The following is a 17,846-nucleotide window of genomic DNA, read 5'->3' as shown; positions in this document are numbered from 1 at the left end:
GGAAAGTGTCCCCATCGGCGCAAATTCCTCTTAATTAACTTCAAACCGGAACCACTTCAAGAAACAACAACAGTCAACAAAACAACTCAGTCCTGAAGATGGCAAATTAAGCCTGAAACATCGATGTAGACTGCCCCAAACATTGTGGTAAATATTTTAAATAATAATTCGCTCCATTACTACATGTCGAGCACTTTTCGTACCATATTTGTATCAAACACGATTCAATATATATATGTATATATATATATATATATATATATATATATATATATATGACAACTATCTTTAACATTGCATCACATTGCATCACAATTTATGAACGGATCACTAGGTATGTATGGGAACTTGTATTGTTTTTTTTCTCCATTTCAAAGAGGCTTCTTTTGCTCTATTTTTTTTATTGCTCCGTGGTTAGTGATCAGATGGGTGACAATGTCGTATAACCCTGGATGCTGTATACAAGGAACGAGGTTGACGTCACTCAGCTCTTTATTATGTTTATACAGTATGTTGGGTGATTAGTTCTCATTAAATTCTACCAATCAGACTATAAACGTTAAAGGTTACACATAATGTTGTGTGTTGGTACGTTATGTGTGGCTGACGGATGTTGTGAGTATTTTACCTAAACGGATAGCATCAATAAACTGCAGTGCATGCAAATCATACACTTAATTCCCGACTTACACCTCAAATTGCCGAAGGCTTGAAATTGCAATGAGCATGGAAAGAATCATAATATAATGTAGAAAATGGTGAGGGCTGCCTGAAGCCTGTGATCGTGAAAATACTAACGAAAGAGTGAAAATGGAGATGCTTCGTATGTAACAATACTGTTTTGTTCACATACGAAGCCTCTCTATTTTCACTCTTTTGATTATATAATGTGCGTTTTTATTAATTTTTTTGAACCGTTTATTTTATTCTGTTGTAAACTCTTTCTTCTTTGTTTTGATAATTTCAGCGCCAAGTCAAACTTTACAGAAGAAGGCACAAAGAAGTCTTGAAGATAGTTATGTGTTACTGTATATTTTTTCACCTCCTTGTGTCTCCTCGAGCGATCTCAACAACTTGGGTCACAATAAACAAGTAAGTGTAACATGACAAAAGGCTGTTTTGTTAAGTATGTGTATAGATACTATGCGCTTGGCTAAGAAGTTCATAACATTGCCATCCGGAAGTATAACTGACCAACACACATAACTGTGTGTATCCATGAACTTTTATAGTCGGGGTAACACAGTTTAGTGAGTATCACTCACCAACGCGGATGGTAAAATACAATAACAAAGGCTTGAGTGACGTCATCTTCGACTATCTATATCAAGTTCATCGACACACAACACGTTCCTATTGATAGAATGAAGATGACGTCACTCGGGTCTTTGTTATTGTATTTTGCCTTCCACGTTTATGAGTAATTCTCACCTAACTGCTGTATTCACCAGACTATAAACGTTCATGGTTACACAGAGTTTGTGTTGGTCCGTTATACTTCCGAGATGCCAATGTTATGAGCTTCTTAGCCAAGCACATACTGTCTATAGATAGTATGAAGTTGACGTCACTCTGGTCTTTGTTATTGTTTTTTTTTGCCATCCGCGTTTATGACTAATTCTCACTAAAATGTATTAACCAGTCTATAAACGTTCAAGGATACACATGGTTTTGTGTGTTGGTCGTTATACTTCCGGATGGCAATGTTGTGAGCTTCTTAGCCAAGCGCATTCTATCTATAGATAGTATGCGCTTGGCTCAGAGGCTCGTAACATTGCCATCCGGAAGTATAACGACCAACACACAAAACTCTGGGTAACCATGATCGTTTATAGTCTGGTTTATTCAGTTTAGTGAGAATTACTCATAAACGCAGATGGCAAAAAACAATAACACAGACCTGAGTGACGTCAACTTCGAACTATCTATGGAAAATATTCGTAGACACACAAAACGTTTCTATAGATAATATGCGCTTGGGTAAGAAGTTCACAACATTGCCATCCGGAGGTATAACGGACCAACACACAAAACTATGTGTAACTTTAAACGTTTATAGTCTGGTTAATACAGTTTAGTGAGAAGTACTCATACACGCGGATGGCAAAAAGCAATAACAAAGACGTCAACTTCATTCTATCTATAGATAGTATGCAGATGACGTCACTCAGGCCTTTGTTATTGTTTTTGCCATCCGCGTTTGTGAGTTGTTCTCACTAAACTGTATTAACCAGACTATAAAAGTTCATGGTTACACAGAGTTTGTGTGTTGGTCCGTTATACTTCCGGATGGCAATTTTGTGAACTCCTTGGCCAAGCGCATTCTATCTATAGATAGAAATCTCTTGATTGCATTGGTCAAAGTAATCCTGAGATTGTCAAAGAGTCTCAGACTAAAAAATGTGAGCTTTTAAATCGCGCAATATCCACTAAAACAATGGCTTTTATACAGAGTATCATCCACTAAAACAATATATTTTATATCAAGTATCAGCCACTAAAACGTGAGCGTTTATACAGAGTACCCTCCACTAAAACGTAAGCTTTTAAATAAAGCAATATCCCCATCACCGCCGCGAAATTTTTTTATTCTCTATTGTCTTCCAGCACTTTTCTACTCACTTCATCTCTAATTGTTAATATCCACTCAATGTGCTCAATAGACGCGCGCGTTCGTGTGTGTACGCGTGTGTATGTGTGTATTACTGTGTATATTGGTGTGTGTGTGTGTGTGTGTGTTTTCCTTATTTCTGAAACCATCATTGATGTGTTTTGATATTCTTATATAATTCTGCTGCGATTATATTCTATTTTGCAAAGCTTTTTTTTTTTATTGACTTCTTGTTACATCAAGAAATAACAATAATATGTTACATTGAATCTGTAGGTGTGATTCGTCCCCCGTCACGCTACTAATTGTCCTAATTACTCGAAGTAGCATCCATTGAATATGATTCAATAGTCTGATGTCACGTCGCCTAGTAACGAGCAGCTTGGTTTTAAACAAAGAAAATCGGTACTTTTTATTCTTCATGCTGGCTAGAACTTTTTCACGTGTCATGTGATCAGAATGTATAAAATTCAAATCATGATCAGATTTATAATGTTTTTCTCCTCTGGATACACTTTTATGCTCGTCGGAGAAGTACTTCATAAGGGCGTCCGCCATTGTTCCGATAGTTTAGAACCAGTTACTAAGTTACTCTGCGTCATTATGGGGGAAGTGACGTCACGACTGTTGAAGCGTATTGGTGATGTATTGTTTATTCAACAATATTATGTTCTATTAGTCAGCACTCCTCCTAACCCGGATGTAAAGCTGTCATTCTATTTTAATGAGGTCTGAGGAGCCAAAATATTCCACCCCTACTCTTGGGAAATCATAACATTTCTTAGGAAAAATAAAATCCTTATATATATATATATATATATATATATATATATATATATATATATATATATATATATATATATATATATATATATATATATAGCATATTTAAACTTCAAATTCACACAAATTTAAGGATATTATTGTGCCATTTGATGCTTAAAACAAACTTTACATTTCAATTTATTTCATGGATAGAAATTCTCAAAAAGTAGAAAAATCGACTAAACGAGTTTTGGGAAACATGTCTTCATTTATATTCATACGCCACAGCGTAAATAGAAGTTGAGAAAACGGTTGATTGGATATCTGAAATAATGTATTGGTATGTAAGAATATAAATGAAGACTGGTTTTTCAAAAATCGTTAAGTCGATTTTTCTACTTTTTGAGATTTTCTATCCATGAAATAAATTGTAAATGAAATGTAAAGTTTATTTTAAGCATCAAATGGCACAATAATATCCTTAGATTTGTGTGAATTTGAAGTTTAAATATGATAAAATTATAGATCGACAGAGAAATCTTAGGGGAAATAATCCTCAATATCTCAAAATGAGAAAAAAACGGAGTCTTGGAAAACCACTATTCAAATCTATCTTAGGGGCAAAAATTGTCATCATAGTAGACAGAAATAAACCAAGACTGAAGGGGTCACATTACGGATATTTTCTATTGCTTATACACTGAGAACAATCATTCGAAACCAGATGAGACGCAGATCCTCATTGATACATTTTAAAAATAACTTTGAAAGTCAGCGTGAGCCATAGCGGACTAATCCAATACTGGATATTGGAGGACTAGTCAGAAATCAGAAAATTGAACAAATTCCACGTCAGAAATTGAGTTTATTTCTCAATATATATATATATATATATATATATATATATATATATATATATATATATATATATATGTATATATATATATATATATATATATATATATGTGTGTGTGTGTGTGTGTGTGTGTGTTTGTATGTGTGTTATAAAAATCTGGCATTAGAAATGAAAGTTGTTCCCCAAATCGTGTTATTCATAGCATTAACTTATCAATCTCAAATCCAGTGTAATATAAAAGGATTGAATAGAGAAAAATAACAATAGAAATGTTAGAGTTTCAACTCATTTGCTGTAACTGACAGCCTGTCAAATATCCATTTATTTAATTTCATTTAAATTTAAGATGAGAGGGCTTATCTGACTCGTCAGAGATTCTTTCGTTTCGTTTAGATTTCAGTTAAAAGATAAAATGATTTATTGCGGAGATTGAGTTTTATTATTTTTAGAACTTCAAAATAACAACAATATATAATAAAAAACAACTTCTCAACCTGATCAATTTGACTCTTAGCTCATTCTTCATTATCTTGTTTATTTTGATAAAATACCGAATACTCTTAAACAGTCGTAACGTCACTTCCCTTGTAATGACGCATGGTAACTTAGTAACTGGCGGACGCCCTTATGAAAAATTTCTCCGACGAGCACAAAAGCGTATCCAGAGGGGAAAAAACCCATTATAAATCTGATCATGTTTTGACTTTTACACATTCTGATCACAAGACATATGAAAAGTTCTAGCCAGCAGAACCACGATGGCCGCCGTTACTGGGCGACGTGACATCAGACTATTGAATCCAATTGCCGCGGTGGACCATAAATAACTTGAGGTTTTTGTGTGATGCGAAAAGCAATCTATTGTTACAGATTCATATCTATAATTTCTGCCTCAAATATCCAATATTGAATCGTGGGAAGCAATTCTCATAAATAATAGAGTATAGAATACGATACTACACGATAGAAAGCCATTTATATGGTTTATACTCTGTCGTTTTATTAAAGAACACAGTATATGCTATTTGATTAACATTGCATATACTGTGTTTAAAAAAAACAACGGTAGTACTGCAAACTTGATACGCTTGCTGTCGTTTTTTTAAAGAACACTGTATGTGCTATTTGGTTAACATTGCATATATAGTAGTCCCTCAGAGCCATTAGGCCCATGGATCTGGAGTTTATACCTGTTTCTATAGCGTGAAACGGACAAGACCAATTGCTTGCTATCCTATCGCAATGTACTTTCCTCCAGATCAACAAACTCAGCTACCCATTCACTGCTCGGTGGACAGGGGGGTTAGAAAAAATCTTGGCTGCACCAGGGATCGATCTCGGTCCCTTTGCGTGTGAAGCGAGTGCTCTATCAACTGACCTATCGGGACCCCATGAGTTAACATTGCATAAACTGTGTTTTTAAAAGCAACGGCAGCATGATAGCAATGTGCGTCTTTGTGGTCCAGTAATTAAATAATTGGCTAGATCACGGGTTCGTATCTCGCTGTAGACAGCCGGCACAACATAAATGCCATGGAAACCCCTTTGTTGAGATGCAAAGTGAGTACTTGACCGGAAAGATAAAGAACGGCACAAGTGTGTATGAAAGGTGCCAGACAAAGTAAGAAAGGGAAATACAAGAAAAAAAAACATCCCAAAAATAAGTCGGTCTCGACAGGAGGTCGAACGAGCACGTTTACTGGATATTTCTCTATATAAAAGCTCAAGGTTTTATTTTAATGTGATAAGTGTATCAAAATTATACTTATTTTACAAATCCATCACAAGCAATGAATTAAAATTTAAAAAACAGAAATTGAAAGTATACTAAATCTTTGGTCTGCTAAGTTTTCATTGACTATCTGTCTCTCTGTATCCGATAGAATGAAGATTTAATACCGGAAGTGTGTAAAAAGCTAATTCGCTTAGATTCCATTTACAATCGTATAGTTACCTGCGACTTGATTTGGTTACTGGAATCGACTAATGGTTTACTCACTAGAAGGACATAAAATTAAGACAGAGCTTTTAAAATTATCTGGGCATGGCGATAAACAAAGAGGAATGGTTTGTTTAAAAATAAAATACGAGTACATTAGATTTTAAAATAATTTGAAATTTGTCATTAATAAAAATAGTACTTAAACTTCATTACCCCTGCTACTACTACTACCACTACAACTATTACTACTACTACTACTACTACTACTACTACTACTACTACTACTACTACTACTACTACTACTACTACTAATACAACTACTACTACTACTACTACTACTACTACTACTACTACTACTACTACTACTACTACTACTACTACTACTACTACTACATACTACTACTACTACTACTACTACTACTACTACTACTACAACTACTACCACATTTCTACTACTCCTCTACACTACTACTACTATACTACTACTACTACTACTACTACTACTACTAAACTACTACTTACTACTACTACTACTACTACTACTACTACTACTACTACTACTGCTACTACTACTACTACTACTACTACTACTACTACTACTACTACTACTACTACTACTACTACTACTACTACTACAACTACTACTACTACAACTAATATTATCACCGACACCACCACTATTGCTACTTCTGTTGTTCCTCCTCTTTTACGGTTGTTGCTAGTGTATCTTTTACAAGCATTCACACACATAGGTGAAATATTCATGTTACACGGATAATAATATAATATGTGTTGCTTTCTGCCGACGTGCACTTACTTGAAGGTCTGATAACCCAATTTCTTATTGGCTCATTGTTGTAATGGAAACATTTTTTAAATGACGCAAAATATTATCCATTACAACAATGTTAAACTAGGCCTATAAGTTGGTTCGGATGTCAGACCTGCATATATGTACACGTCGCTTTCAGCTTTGTGTATAAAAGTTTATCTAAGGTATAGTTTAAAAATAATAAATAAAACCCCGCCTGTTTCTGCTTTAACAATACATCTCAGATAACCTGTTTTTTTTGTCAAAGATAGACCAATTGTAAAATTTCTGTATAAATGACATAAGTAATTTTTAACAACGGGGAACCAATTTTTTTAACAAAATGTAAATTTAAAACCTTTTTGATATTTTTTATCAAAGTTGTGGAGGACCTGCAATATTTGTGGAGAAATAAAAGCTATTACAAACAGAAGGTCATCTATTTTAATTATTATAATGCCGTATTGTGGAAATAAACATAGAAGATCGAAATGAATCTTATTTGAGTCGAAGTACCTTAATTTAAAAAAAGGTTTGGAAAGGAACTCGTATATTAATCTATAAGGAATAGTATTATCATTTTTAGATTTGCCAGTAATTCTGTGCTCGATGATTAAAATTTAACAGTGGCTTTACAGAACAATGTTGACCACCAACCTATTTTTAAAAAGAATAGATTATCATTTTTACTTGAGAGTATCAAGAGAGATTTAAAATTAATAATCATCATTTTTGTTTTAGTTGCGGATGAGATTATTATTATTTGATAGTACAAAAAGAGCTTTAAACTTACGTCATAATTTTTTGTTGCGGATGAGATTATTATTACTTGATAGTATCAAGAGGGATTTAAAATTACGTCATCATTTTGTTGCAGATGAGATTATTATTACTTGATAGTATCAAGAGGGATTTAAAATTACGTCATCATTTTGTTGCGGATGAGATTATTATTACTTGATAGTATCATGAGAGATTTAAAATTACGTCATCATTTTTGTTACGGATATGATAGGATTGTGTAGAATCAATTATCCTCGCAATAAAAGTCAACGGTCAAAGGACGGACTACTACTACCTAGCAGATTTTCTTTGTATTAATTTGAGTCAACGGGTTAGTTCAACGAATTAGCCTTTAAAAATTTTAAAGTTTTACAAATTACTCATATTTCAGTCTGTAAAAATAGTCATTTTTATTTTTTAGATTGTCAGTAATTTTGTGCTCGATGATAAAAATTTAACATTGTCATTGGTAAGTACGGAGCAATGTTGATCCTCAACCCAATTGTTTCTAGAATCGATATTGGATTTACTTCAATGAGTTTCCTTTCTGTCTGGTAGTTTTTATTTAGTTTTAACGCCTCTTTTCACACAATTAAGTTTTAGTGACAGTGACACTTTATTTTTCTGGCCATTCGAACAGTTTTAGAAGTCTGTTTTAGTGAAAAACGTGCATATTTAGAGGGAGGCCTTCCGAAACCTCCTCGTGCTAAGGGAAACAACCCAAATATTCCCTCAATTAAACCTAAGAAAAAATAAAACCTAGTACCTTTAACTGACCCTAATAGGAAAAACAAACACCCTAGCATCTTTACTAAGACCTATAACTAACCCAAATAGAAAAAAAACCCTCCGTTCTCGAACTAACCCTAACAGAAAAAAACTAGGACTGCTTTGCACTACCTTTCAATACTTCAAAAAAAAAAAAAAAAGGGAAATGGCGGCGGATAACCAAAATAATGGTCATATTAGGAAATTTTTAACTTTCGCTAATCTATCAAGGTTTGTTCTAGAGTCATTAAAATTCTACTATTTATTGACAAATGGAATAATTAATCGCCTGACAAAAGATCCAAGGTGAAAAAACAAATTGAAAGAGATGCCAGATAGAGGAGCTTTCAGAAATCCTCCCTTGGTTTTTAATGAGTTTTAACGCCTTTTTCACAATTAAGTCTTATTGATAGTGATACTTTACTTTACTGTTCATTCGAACAGTTTTAGCATTCTGTTTTAAGGAGAAAACGTGCATATTTGGAGATTTTTACTTTTAAAAAGTTATTCTCTTAAAGAGTAGAGAACCAATTTTTTTAGTTCACAATTCATCATCTAGTCAGCTAATCCTGCGTAGGACATTGCTTCCCGAACTTTCTTGCGAAACAGATTACGGTTTTCCGCCAGTCTACTAGCTTGAGTTGTTGTCATTCCCAGCCATTCACATATATCTTGTTCCCAGCTTCTTGTTGGTCTACCTCTTCCTCTCTTGCCGTCTACCCTTGTCTGCAGAATGTGCTTTTCTAATGATTCGTGGCGAGTCGTGTGGCCAAAATAGTTCAGTTTCAATTTCTTTACAGTTTGAAGAAGAATTGGTGATTTTATTCCGATCCTTCACAGGACTTCTTTGTTTGTTTGTTTTTCAGTCCATGATATTCTGAGTATTTTCCTGTAGCATGTCATTTCAAAAGCTGTGATCTTTGTGCTCTCTGCTTTGCTGATAGTCCACGCTTCGCATCCATATGTTGCAGTTGGGAAAACAACACTTTTGAGGATTTTGATTTTTGTTTGAATGCACTGCCCTTTCCAGATATTATTCATCTTTTCTAGCTTTGATCTTGCCATTGCTTGTCTCCTCCTGATCTCTGGGGCCGATTTCCCGTTGTACTCAATCCTGGCTCCAAGATATTCAAAATTCTTTACTCTTTCTATTTCTTCTCCATTGATTTTTATGATGGCATCTGTTTTGCACTTGTTAGTATTCATGATTTTGTTCTTCTTGATATTCCTTAATGCCTTTGGTCTCGCTGTGTTCCTTTACAGATGTTATAAGATTCTCTAGTCCCCCCGGTGTTGTGGACAATAGTGCAGTGTCGTCTGCGTACCTCAGATCTTTTATACCATTGCCTAAGAAAGGAGACTTACAACTATGCTCCAACTACAGAAAAATATCACTCATCAGTCATGCAAGCAAAATCCTTCTAAAATTATCATGAAAAAGATTGAACGTAAACTGGAAGAAGAAGTCAGTAACACCCAGGCAGGTTTTAGAAAAAACAGAGGGACAAGAGACCACATATTCAATTTGCGTCAAATTATTCAGAAGCATCGAGAAGTAAATTCTGGCCTCCACACGTGTTTTATAGACTATTCGAAAGCTTTTGATTGTGTTAATCATGAGAAACTATGGGAAACTCTCCTGGAGATGAACTTTGATCCTAGAATTAGAAACCTGATAAGATCCCTCTATGAGAACCAACAATCAGCGGTACAACTAGAAAGCGGAACAACAGAATGGTTCAATGTGACAAAAGGAGTAAGACAGGGATGTATTCTATCACCCCATTTGTTCAGCATTTACACTGAAGGTATAATGCGAGATGTGGAAAAGGATGTCAGGATAAGTAATTACAACGAACCTAAAATGCAAGGTCTACCCATAAAAGATCTGAGTTCACAAATGCATCAAATTATTTCCCCTGTTATATTTCATAAATCATTCCATTAAAAATAGAAATGTCTTATGATTTTCCATTAATTAAAGTTATAAAAAATTGATCCTGGGGTACCGAACGATAAAAATAACGTCTGTAATATTTCGCAATTTTATTTGTTATAATTAGACTCTGGGAATGATGGGAATAAAGAATTATTTTTTAATTTGCCTTTGTCAGAGCCGCACAAACGTACAAAGAATTATATAAAAATAGACTGTAATTACATCAATAGTAAATACGCTAATTTGTCGTGAACAATTTGAAGATAAAATTAGAATCATTATTCTGCTGTCTTCTCCGTGATCACCAATTCCCAAACTATAGACGATTAATGGAATAGGTAATTTAGCACTACGCTATGTTCGCGTGGTGGCTGAGCCTAAAAAGTGTTAAAATGGATTCCAAAATGACAGTAATTCTAGTAAATGGAGAAAGATTAGTGGGTTAGCCCATTAGAAACTAAGTTTTAAAGATTAAATTGGTGTTGATGTCATTTTTACTACACGCTATTTCTTAGTTAAATTATGTGTAGTCAACTTTAAAATGTAAGTTTGTGGTTCATATTTGAATTTGGTAAAAATATTATTGAATTATTTATATGAAATTGAAAGAGTATTTTAAATAATATAATATTCTAGTTTTGTTCAATTCTTTCTATACCCGAAAACAAAACAAACAAAAAACAAAGAAGTGTTAGTATATTTTCTGGGGGGTTTTTTGGTGGTAAATTGGTATTTTAGCATTTGGCATTTTTGTATTTCCGTTTTTTAAAGTTGTCTTTGTGTTGTTTGTGTGTGTGTGTGTGGGGGGGGGGGGGCGAAGTGACCGAGTGGTTAAGGCATTGCACTGTGTTCCGGAACGTCCAGGGTTCGATCACCGCTTCAGGCACTTCCGTTTTTGCACATATTTTACACCTCAGAGGAATGACAGACATCAAAAATTTGTCGTCATTTTTAGTTCACTTTTAAACAAGTATAAATAGATAGATGTATCTTCTTTAAATATTTGTTTCTTATAATTATTTATTCATTTATTCATTTAATGTTTATCTATTTATCCATCTCTTTCTTTTATTTTTATTTGCATACTTGTCATTTTACTTGACCTTTTTTATTTTTAGATAAGGACCTTAAAACTTTAATATAAAAGTCAAAAGTTATAGGTAAGAGAAAAATATATAAATAATTAAAAATAGAAATAGAAACACACACACACACACACACACACACACATATATAATATATATATATATATATATATATATATATATATATATAAAATAACATTTATATACTTGTATTATATACTGTCGTATAACGACAAACATGTTTATCTCATATTACCGAGAGAAAAAAATTACGTGAAATAAAAAGTAATAAGAAAGTGAATAATAAATAATCATGTTTATCTATTTAGGTACTGCTATATATTGACAAAACATCTTTTTAAATCTTATATTGCCCAGAAAAACTCTAAATCATATTTCAAAATAAAGATGGCTCCATTATAGTCAATATGTGTTGAACTCAGTACATCGAATATTTCGCAATTCATTTTTTAAAAATTCCCTCTTACAAAAGATAAAGTTATCAAACAGAGAGACGGATATCGAGTTTAATTGTGTATAATACTAAATTATTTTTTTCTTGTGGTAAAAAGTAAAAAGCGAAGCTTTTTGTCGTCATTTCTTTTATTATCTTGATTTTTCAAATCCACGATAAGGACATTTCTCTCTAATAGAATATAGTTGGTGGCATTGAAGATTTGAATTTTCGAGAGAGAACTTTTCTCTTTGTTGATTTCTTTAAATTTCATTGTTGTTATATTATAAAATCCCATTCGAATTATCAAAAGATTTATTTTTTAAGTAAACAATGGTAGATAATTGCCTTCGATTAATTTTCCTCATTCATTTTAAGATTATAAACTGAATAATGAATTCCACAATAAGAGGTACACTTCATTCAAGCCAATACTGGCACATTAACCTATCTGTCTCGCTTTTTAATCCAATCACAATAGGAACAAAACACAAGATTTTATATAGAGCAATATGTTCAAACCGCTTTACATGTGGTCCAAGCCAACGATAACACTTAACATGTAGAAAGAGACATGACGCATATGAGAGGCTATTACAATATCCTTTCAATGTGCGGCTATGTGGTCTTGTGGAATGACACTAGCTTTTGGATCGGAAGGTCCTGGATTCGAGCCTCGCGTAGTTGAGTTCTTTGAAAAGACTCTTTTCTCACATTCTCTAATCGTACTCAGGTGTAAAACGAGTACCTGACGTTAACAGCAATGTCTATGTCGAAAAAATATCGGCTAACAGGCGTCATGTCTCGTTCTACTCGTTAAAGTGTTGCTGTTGGTCAGAGACCTTTTGTAACGCGCATTGAGCACGTTTAGTGGATATTGCGCTATATAAAAAAGCTCAAAGCTCAAATCCCAATGTAGTCAAAGACTTTTAAAAGAAGTTCCAAACTAACAGCAATGCTGAGCATGAAGGACGAGGCATGATGCCTGTACGGACATTTTACAAGGTCTTTTCGAGAGAAGCAGCGCTGTTACTAACTATGCACTTATTTATCACTGGGTAAGGTGAGAAAATCTGTGTAAGGGATCAGTTTCAAGGAATCAATTTGTATCGCAACTATGGGGCTCAAACCCTTGACTTACAGACCACAAGCTAAGTGTTATACCAATAACTAGACAGCAAATCCGTTGCACACGTCTGATATCTTATTGTAGCCCTTCTGAGCCGGAGTTTCTCCTGTTTATATTGCGTGAACCGGACAATAGCAATTACTTGCTACCCTTTGTATAGGACGCTAGTCTATCGCAAAGTCTTTTCCGACAGATCTAACAGACCCAGATATTCAATCACTCCTGGTCGGGAAACAATTCTCGACTTCACCCGGGATCTATCTTGGTCCCTTTGCGTTTGAAGCGATCGCTTTATTCCAACTGAGCTATCGGGACCCCTCATGTTATCCCCTATGTACCTATTTAACACCGATTATGGTGAGAAAATGAATGTGTGCAAAAAACCTTCTTTCAAACACTCAACTTCGTGTTCCCAAAAGCCGGACTCAAACCATTTGACTTACAGATCACCAGAAAAGTGTTATACAACAAGACAATCAAGCCTTTGAACCTAACAATGCCACTTCTGATGTCTTATGTAGTCCTTCAGAGCCATTAAACCCATGGAACCGGAGCTTATGCCGGTTTCTTTTCCGATAAACGCAAAAGAGCAATTGCTTACTACCCTTTGTATAGGACCCGAGTCTATCGAAAAGTACTTTCCGCCTGATCTAATAGACCCAGCTTCCCAATCTCTGCTAGGTGGGCTGGAGGTTAAAAAAAAAGCCTTGACTTTACCCGTTATTTCAGTACCTCTACCCAATGAGATATCGTGATCCTTGATATCTTATTGGCAGTGCATTTGGCGGCTATATGGTCTAGTGGTATGAGACTCGCGTTCGGATCAGAAGGTCCTGGGTTCGAGCTTCACTCGGCGCATAGTTGAGTCCTTGGTAAAGGCTCTTTACTCTCGTATTCTCTCACCGTACTTAGGTATAAAATGAGTGCCTGGCTGTAAACAGCGTTGTCTCTGTCGAATTTATTTTTTTTGTAATATCGCCTAACAGGCGTCATATCTCGTTCTACATGTTACGTGTTGGTGTTAGTCAGGGACCCTTTGTAAAGCGCTTTCAACACGTTTAGTGGATATTGCGCTATATAAAAGTTCATGTTTTATTTTTTATTTTTTTAGTGAATCAACATGATGGATATGGCTTTATAAAACTTGAATTGAGTACAAAGCATACGTCCAATAAATTTTAATGTCTTCAAAGACCTTTACATATATGGCGGGGGTGGGGGGGGGGGGGGGCTAGACAAACACTTCACATGTCAAGATTCAAGATATGACGCCTCTCTTATTGGCATTATAATGAATCAAACAGTAGATTCGTCTTTATAAACCTGTAAAGTTGTGTACATAGCAACATCCAATATACAGGGTGTCCCTGAAGTTTGGAACCAATAAGAAAATTATAGTTTACGGATAAGCAGACAGCACATCTAAGCACAGGATGTTAGCAAAAATAAAGAGAAGTAATTCAAGTTTTCTTTAACGCGAACCAGAACTCGAAAAATGACTTGATAGCTTTTTAATGATTTATTTAAAATACAAACATCTGTAATGGATTTTAACGTGTCCACCATAATTTTGTGTGACCAGTACTTTGATGCGTCGCTCAAGTGTTTTTTGAGCATTTCTTTGCTGACTGTTTCAACTGCTATCAATAAACGTGGCAAGAAAAACTTATCAAATTTTTTTAATGAAATGAAACAAATAAATTTCATAATGATATCTTCATTAGTTTCAGAATAAATACGATTTGTTTTTAGTTCCAGACTTATGGGACATCCTGCAAATGTCTTCAAAGACCTTGACAAGTGATCAAAGTGATACTTAGATGTTAGAAGCTGTGGACTGTAAAATGTAATCAACGAAAATGAGTGTAATATCTTCAAAAAAGAAAAAAACAATTACCAAATACGGAACATTTCGGGCTCAAAACCTTACTTCAGCCAACAACAAAAACAATAAAACTTGAAATCAATATAGATAGTATGCGCTTGGCTGAAACGTTCACAACATTGCCATCCGGAAGTATAACGGACCAACATATAAAACTGTGTGTAACCTTGAACGTTTATAGTCTGGTTTAGTGAGAATTACTCATAAACGCGTATGACAAAAAGCAATAACAAAGACCTGAGTGACGCCAACTGCAGATCTATAGACAGTAGAGAAATATTGTAGGTCCTTTCTGTAAGCAATAGGACCTTGAATTGTTATAAAAAGGACCTGTCAAATATTTCTTTGTCGTCTATATGAATTTTAAGCGATGTATTTATCTTTTTATTGTTCTGTTGTTGACTGATGAAGGGTTTTGGACCCGAAACGTTCCTCATTTGGTATTTTGTTCTTTTTTATTTTAAGTTGTTGCATTTATTTTTGTCTATTACTTTTCACAAGTAACCTGAGGCTAACACTTAACATGTCTGGCCGTGATCTATTGCACTATTACAATTTTTCTATCTTTGTCTTGGTGGCAAATATCAGGAAATCACATTTTAATGCTTCTTTACTTTTTTTTCTTCCTTGATCCCTGCGATCCGCCAAAATACTTTTCAAACACCGACTCGTCTGCAAAGGGATTCAATTCCAATCAGCGTGGAATAAGTTTTATTCCCTGCTCTTGAAGTAGGTCCATTTCCAATAGAGGAGAGGTGTCCACGTAAAACGGCTATGTGGTCTAGTGGTATAACACTCGCCTTCGGATCGAAAGGTCCTGGGCTCGTGTCCCGCTCTGAGCGGTGCATAGTTGAGTTCTAGGGAAAGGCTCTTTTCTCAAATTCTCTCATCGTACTCAGGTGTAAAATGAGCACCTGACGTTGTCTCTGACGGAAAAAAATTGTTATATCGTCTGACAGGCGTCATGTCTCGTCCTTTAGTGTTGCCGTTCACTAGGGACCCCTTGTAAAGCGCTTTGAGCACGTGTAGTGGATATCGCGCTATATATAAACTCAATTTTTTTCATTATATTTTTTTAACCTGGTGGATATAGTTTTTCGATTGACCAGCGCTTTATTCATTGAGGGGGATCCAGATTTTGATATCCGTTTAATGCTACAAAAAGTTATGAGAACTCTTACTTGTCAGCCGTCATGATTTTAAGGGACTATTTCTATTCGATTAAAGATGCACTTTTGCAATTTTCATGATGCTTACCATTCCATTCCCAAAGTTTGACTATGCAGGTTTTAAAGTTTTAACATAAAATAGTTAACTGCCATGAAAAATCATACAATGTTTTCAACTTTCTCTCTCTCTCTCTCTCTCTCTCTCTCTCTCTCTCTCTCTCTCTCTCTCTCTCTCTCTCTCCATCTCTCCCTCTCTCTCTCTTTCTTTCTTTCTTCTTTATCTATGTCTATGTATCTTTCTTACTATCTTTTTTTTCTCTCTCCATCTATCTTTCTCTCTTTCTATCTATCTATCTCTCTTTCTCTCTCTCTCTCTCTTTCTCAATAACATCCCACGCCATATGGAAATAACCGAATTCTCTTCTTTTTCTCTGTCTGTCTGTTTCTCTCTCTCTCTCTCTCTCTCTCTCTCTCTCTCTCTCTCTCTCTCTCTCTCTCCCTCTATCATAATCAGTAATATTTTCACACCACATTTGTTAAAACTGAACTCTTCATTGCCTTTTATCATTTATCCATTGCCCAAAATTTTGGGTATTTTGATCTTATACCCGAATTATCAAATGTTCTCCACGTCTTTCTATTTTCAGATGGGTGTATGGTCAAACAATCTCAATGCCTGAACTCGCCGTCAATAATGCACTCCAACTTTTATTCTACCTCTATTTCGCCATAACGCCCATCATTCCGATCATTGCCTCGTCGAAATTTCGCAGAAATCTCCAAACATTATGGTCTAATGGATGTAGAAATAACTTAGCTCTTCAACCACTTCGGCCTGCGTCGCCAAACTTTTGAAGCATGGGTTGTATAAGGTTCAACATCCACATTCTAAAAGAGTGCACAGTTGGTTTGAGGAAGATTAAGTTGATTCGCTATAAATCTGGAGAGGAATAACCAGCAATATATCGTCTCCGGAATGAGGAAACCGTATGATTCTCGTGATTCATCTAACATTCCGTGGGGAGTAAGCAGCAAATTAGTCGTTGAAGTAATATCAATCACTTTTTTAAAACCCACAGGACCATGAACTCACTAATATAACTAAACACAGAAAATAAGAATGAAAAGGGAAATGGTAAAAAATCGCCAATTAAGTGAACAGGAAGTAGACCCATTCTGCATCGAAGATTTGGAGTCAGCTCTTGAACACTCCAAACCCGGTAAAGTTGCTGGTCTAGATGGCTTCATTGCAGAAATGATAAAGCATTTCGATCCCTCAACAAAAACATGGTTATTAACTCTTATCAACAAATGTGTTGAATCATGCACAATATCAACGCTTTGGCGACAAGCTAGAGTGATAGCTCTACTTAAACCTGGAAAAGACCAAAATAGCAGCAAGACCAAGATCCGTCCTCTGCATACTGTACAAAGATATGAGCGAATGATACTAGCCAGGATTTCCCAAACAGTAGAAGAACATCTGTCACCTGCCAAGCTGGTTTCCACCCTGGAAGAACATGCTGTGACCAACTCATGAACTTGACACAATACATCGAAGTTGGCTACGAGAACAAACAAATTACAGGGGATGTGTTCGTGGACCTGACAGCTGCCTATGACATAGTAAATCACAGGAAACCGCTCCT

At 35.0% G+C, this 17,846-nt stretch overlaps 1 protein-coding gene across 1 annotated transcript in view; it reads left to right on the top strand.

Annotated features, from left to right (window-relative positions):
• The window catches only part of LOC144967957 (uncharacterized), a 125,404-nt gene extending 108,208 nt beyond the window's left edge, over window positions 1-17,196 (top strand). Inside the window, exons 7-8 of the mRNA XM_078905763.1 lie at window positions 968-1,092; window positions 16,845-17,196. Coding sequence (XP_078761889.1) covers window positions 968-1,092; window positions 16,845-17,052 — 333 coding nt within the window. The 3' untranslated portion in view covers window positions 17,053-17,196. The remainder of the gene's footprint in view (window positions 1-967; window positions 1,093-16,844) is intronic.
• The last annotated feature ends 650 nt before the right edge of the window (window positions 17,197-17,846 follow it).

Source organism: Berghia stephanieae, chromosome 3, assembly GCF_034508935.2.
Source record: "Berghia stephanieae isolate SIO BIC M18660-M18661 chromosome 3, UCSD_Bste_1.3, whole genome shotgun sequence".
Classification (NCBI taxonomy): Eukaryota; Metazoa; Mollusca; class Gastropoda; order Nudibranchia; family Aeolidiidae; genus Berghia; species Berghia stephanieae.
The sequence above is the reverse complement of the archived record's forward strand: the minus strand, read 5'-3'. Positions and strand labels throughout refer to the sequence as shown.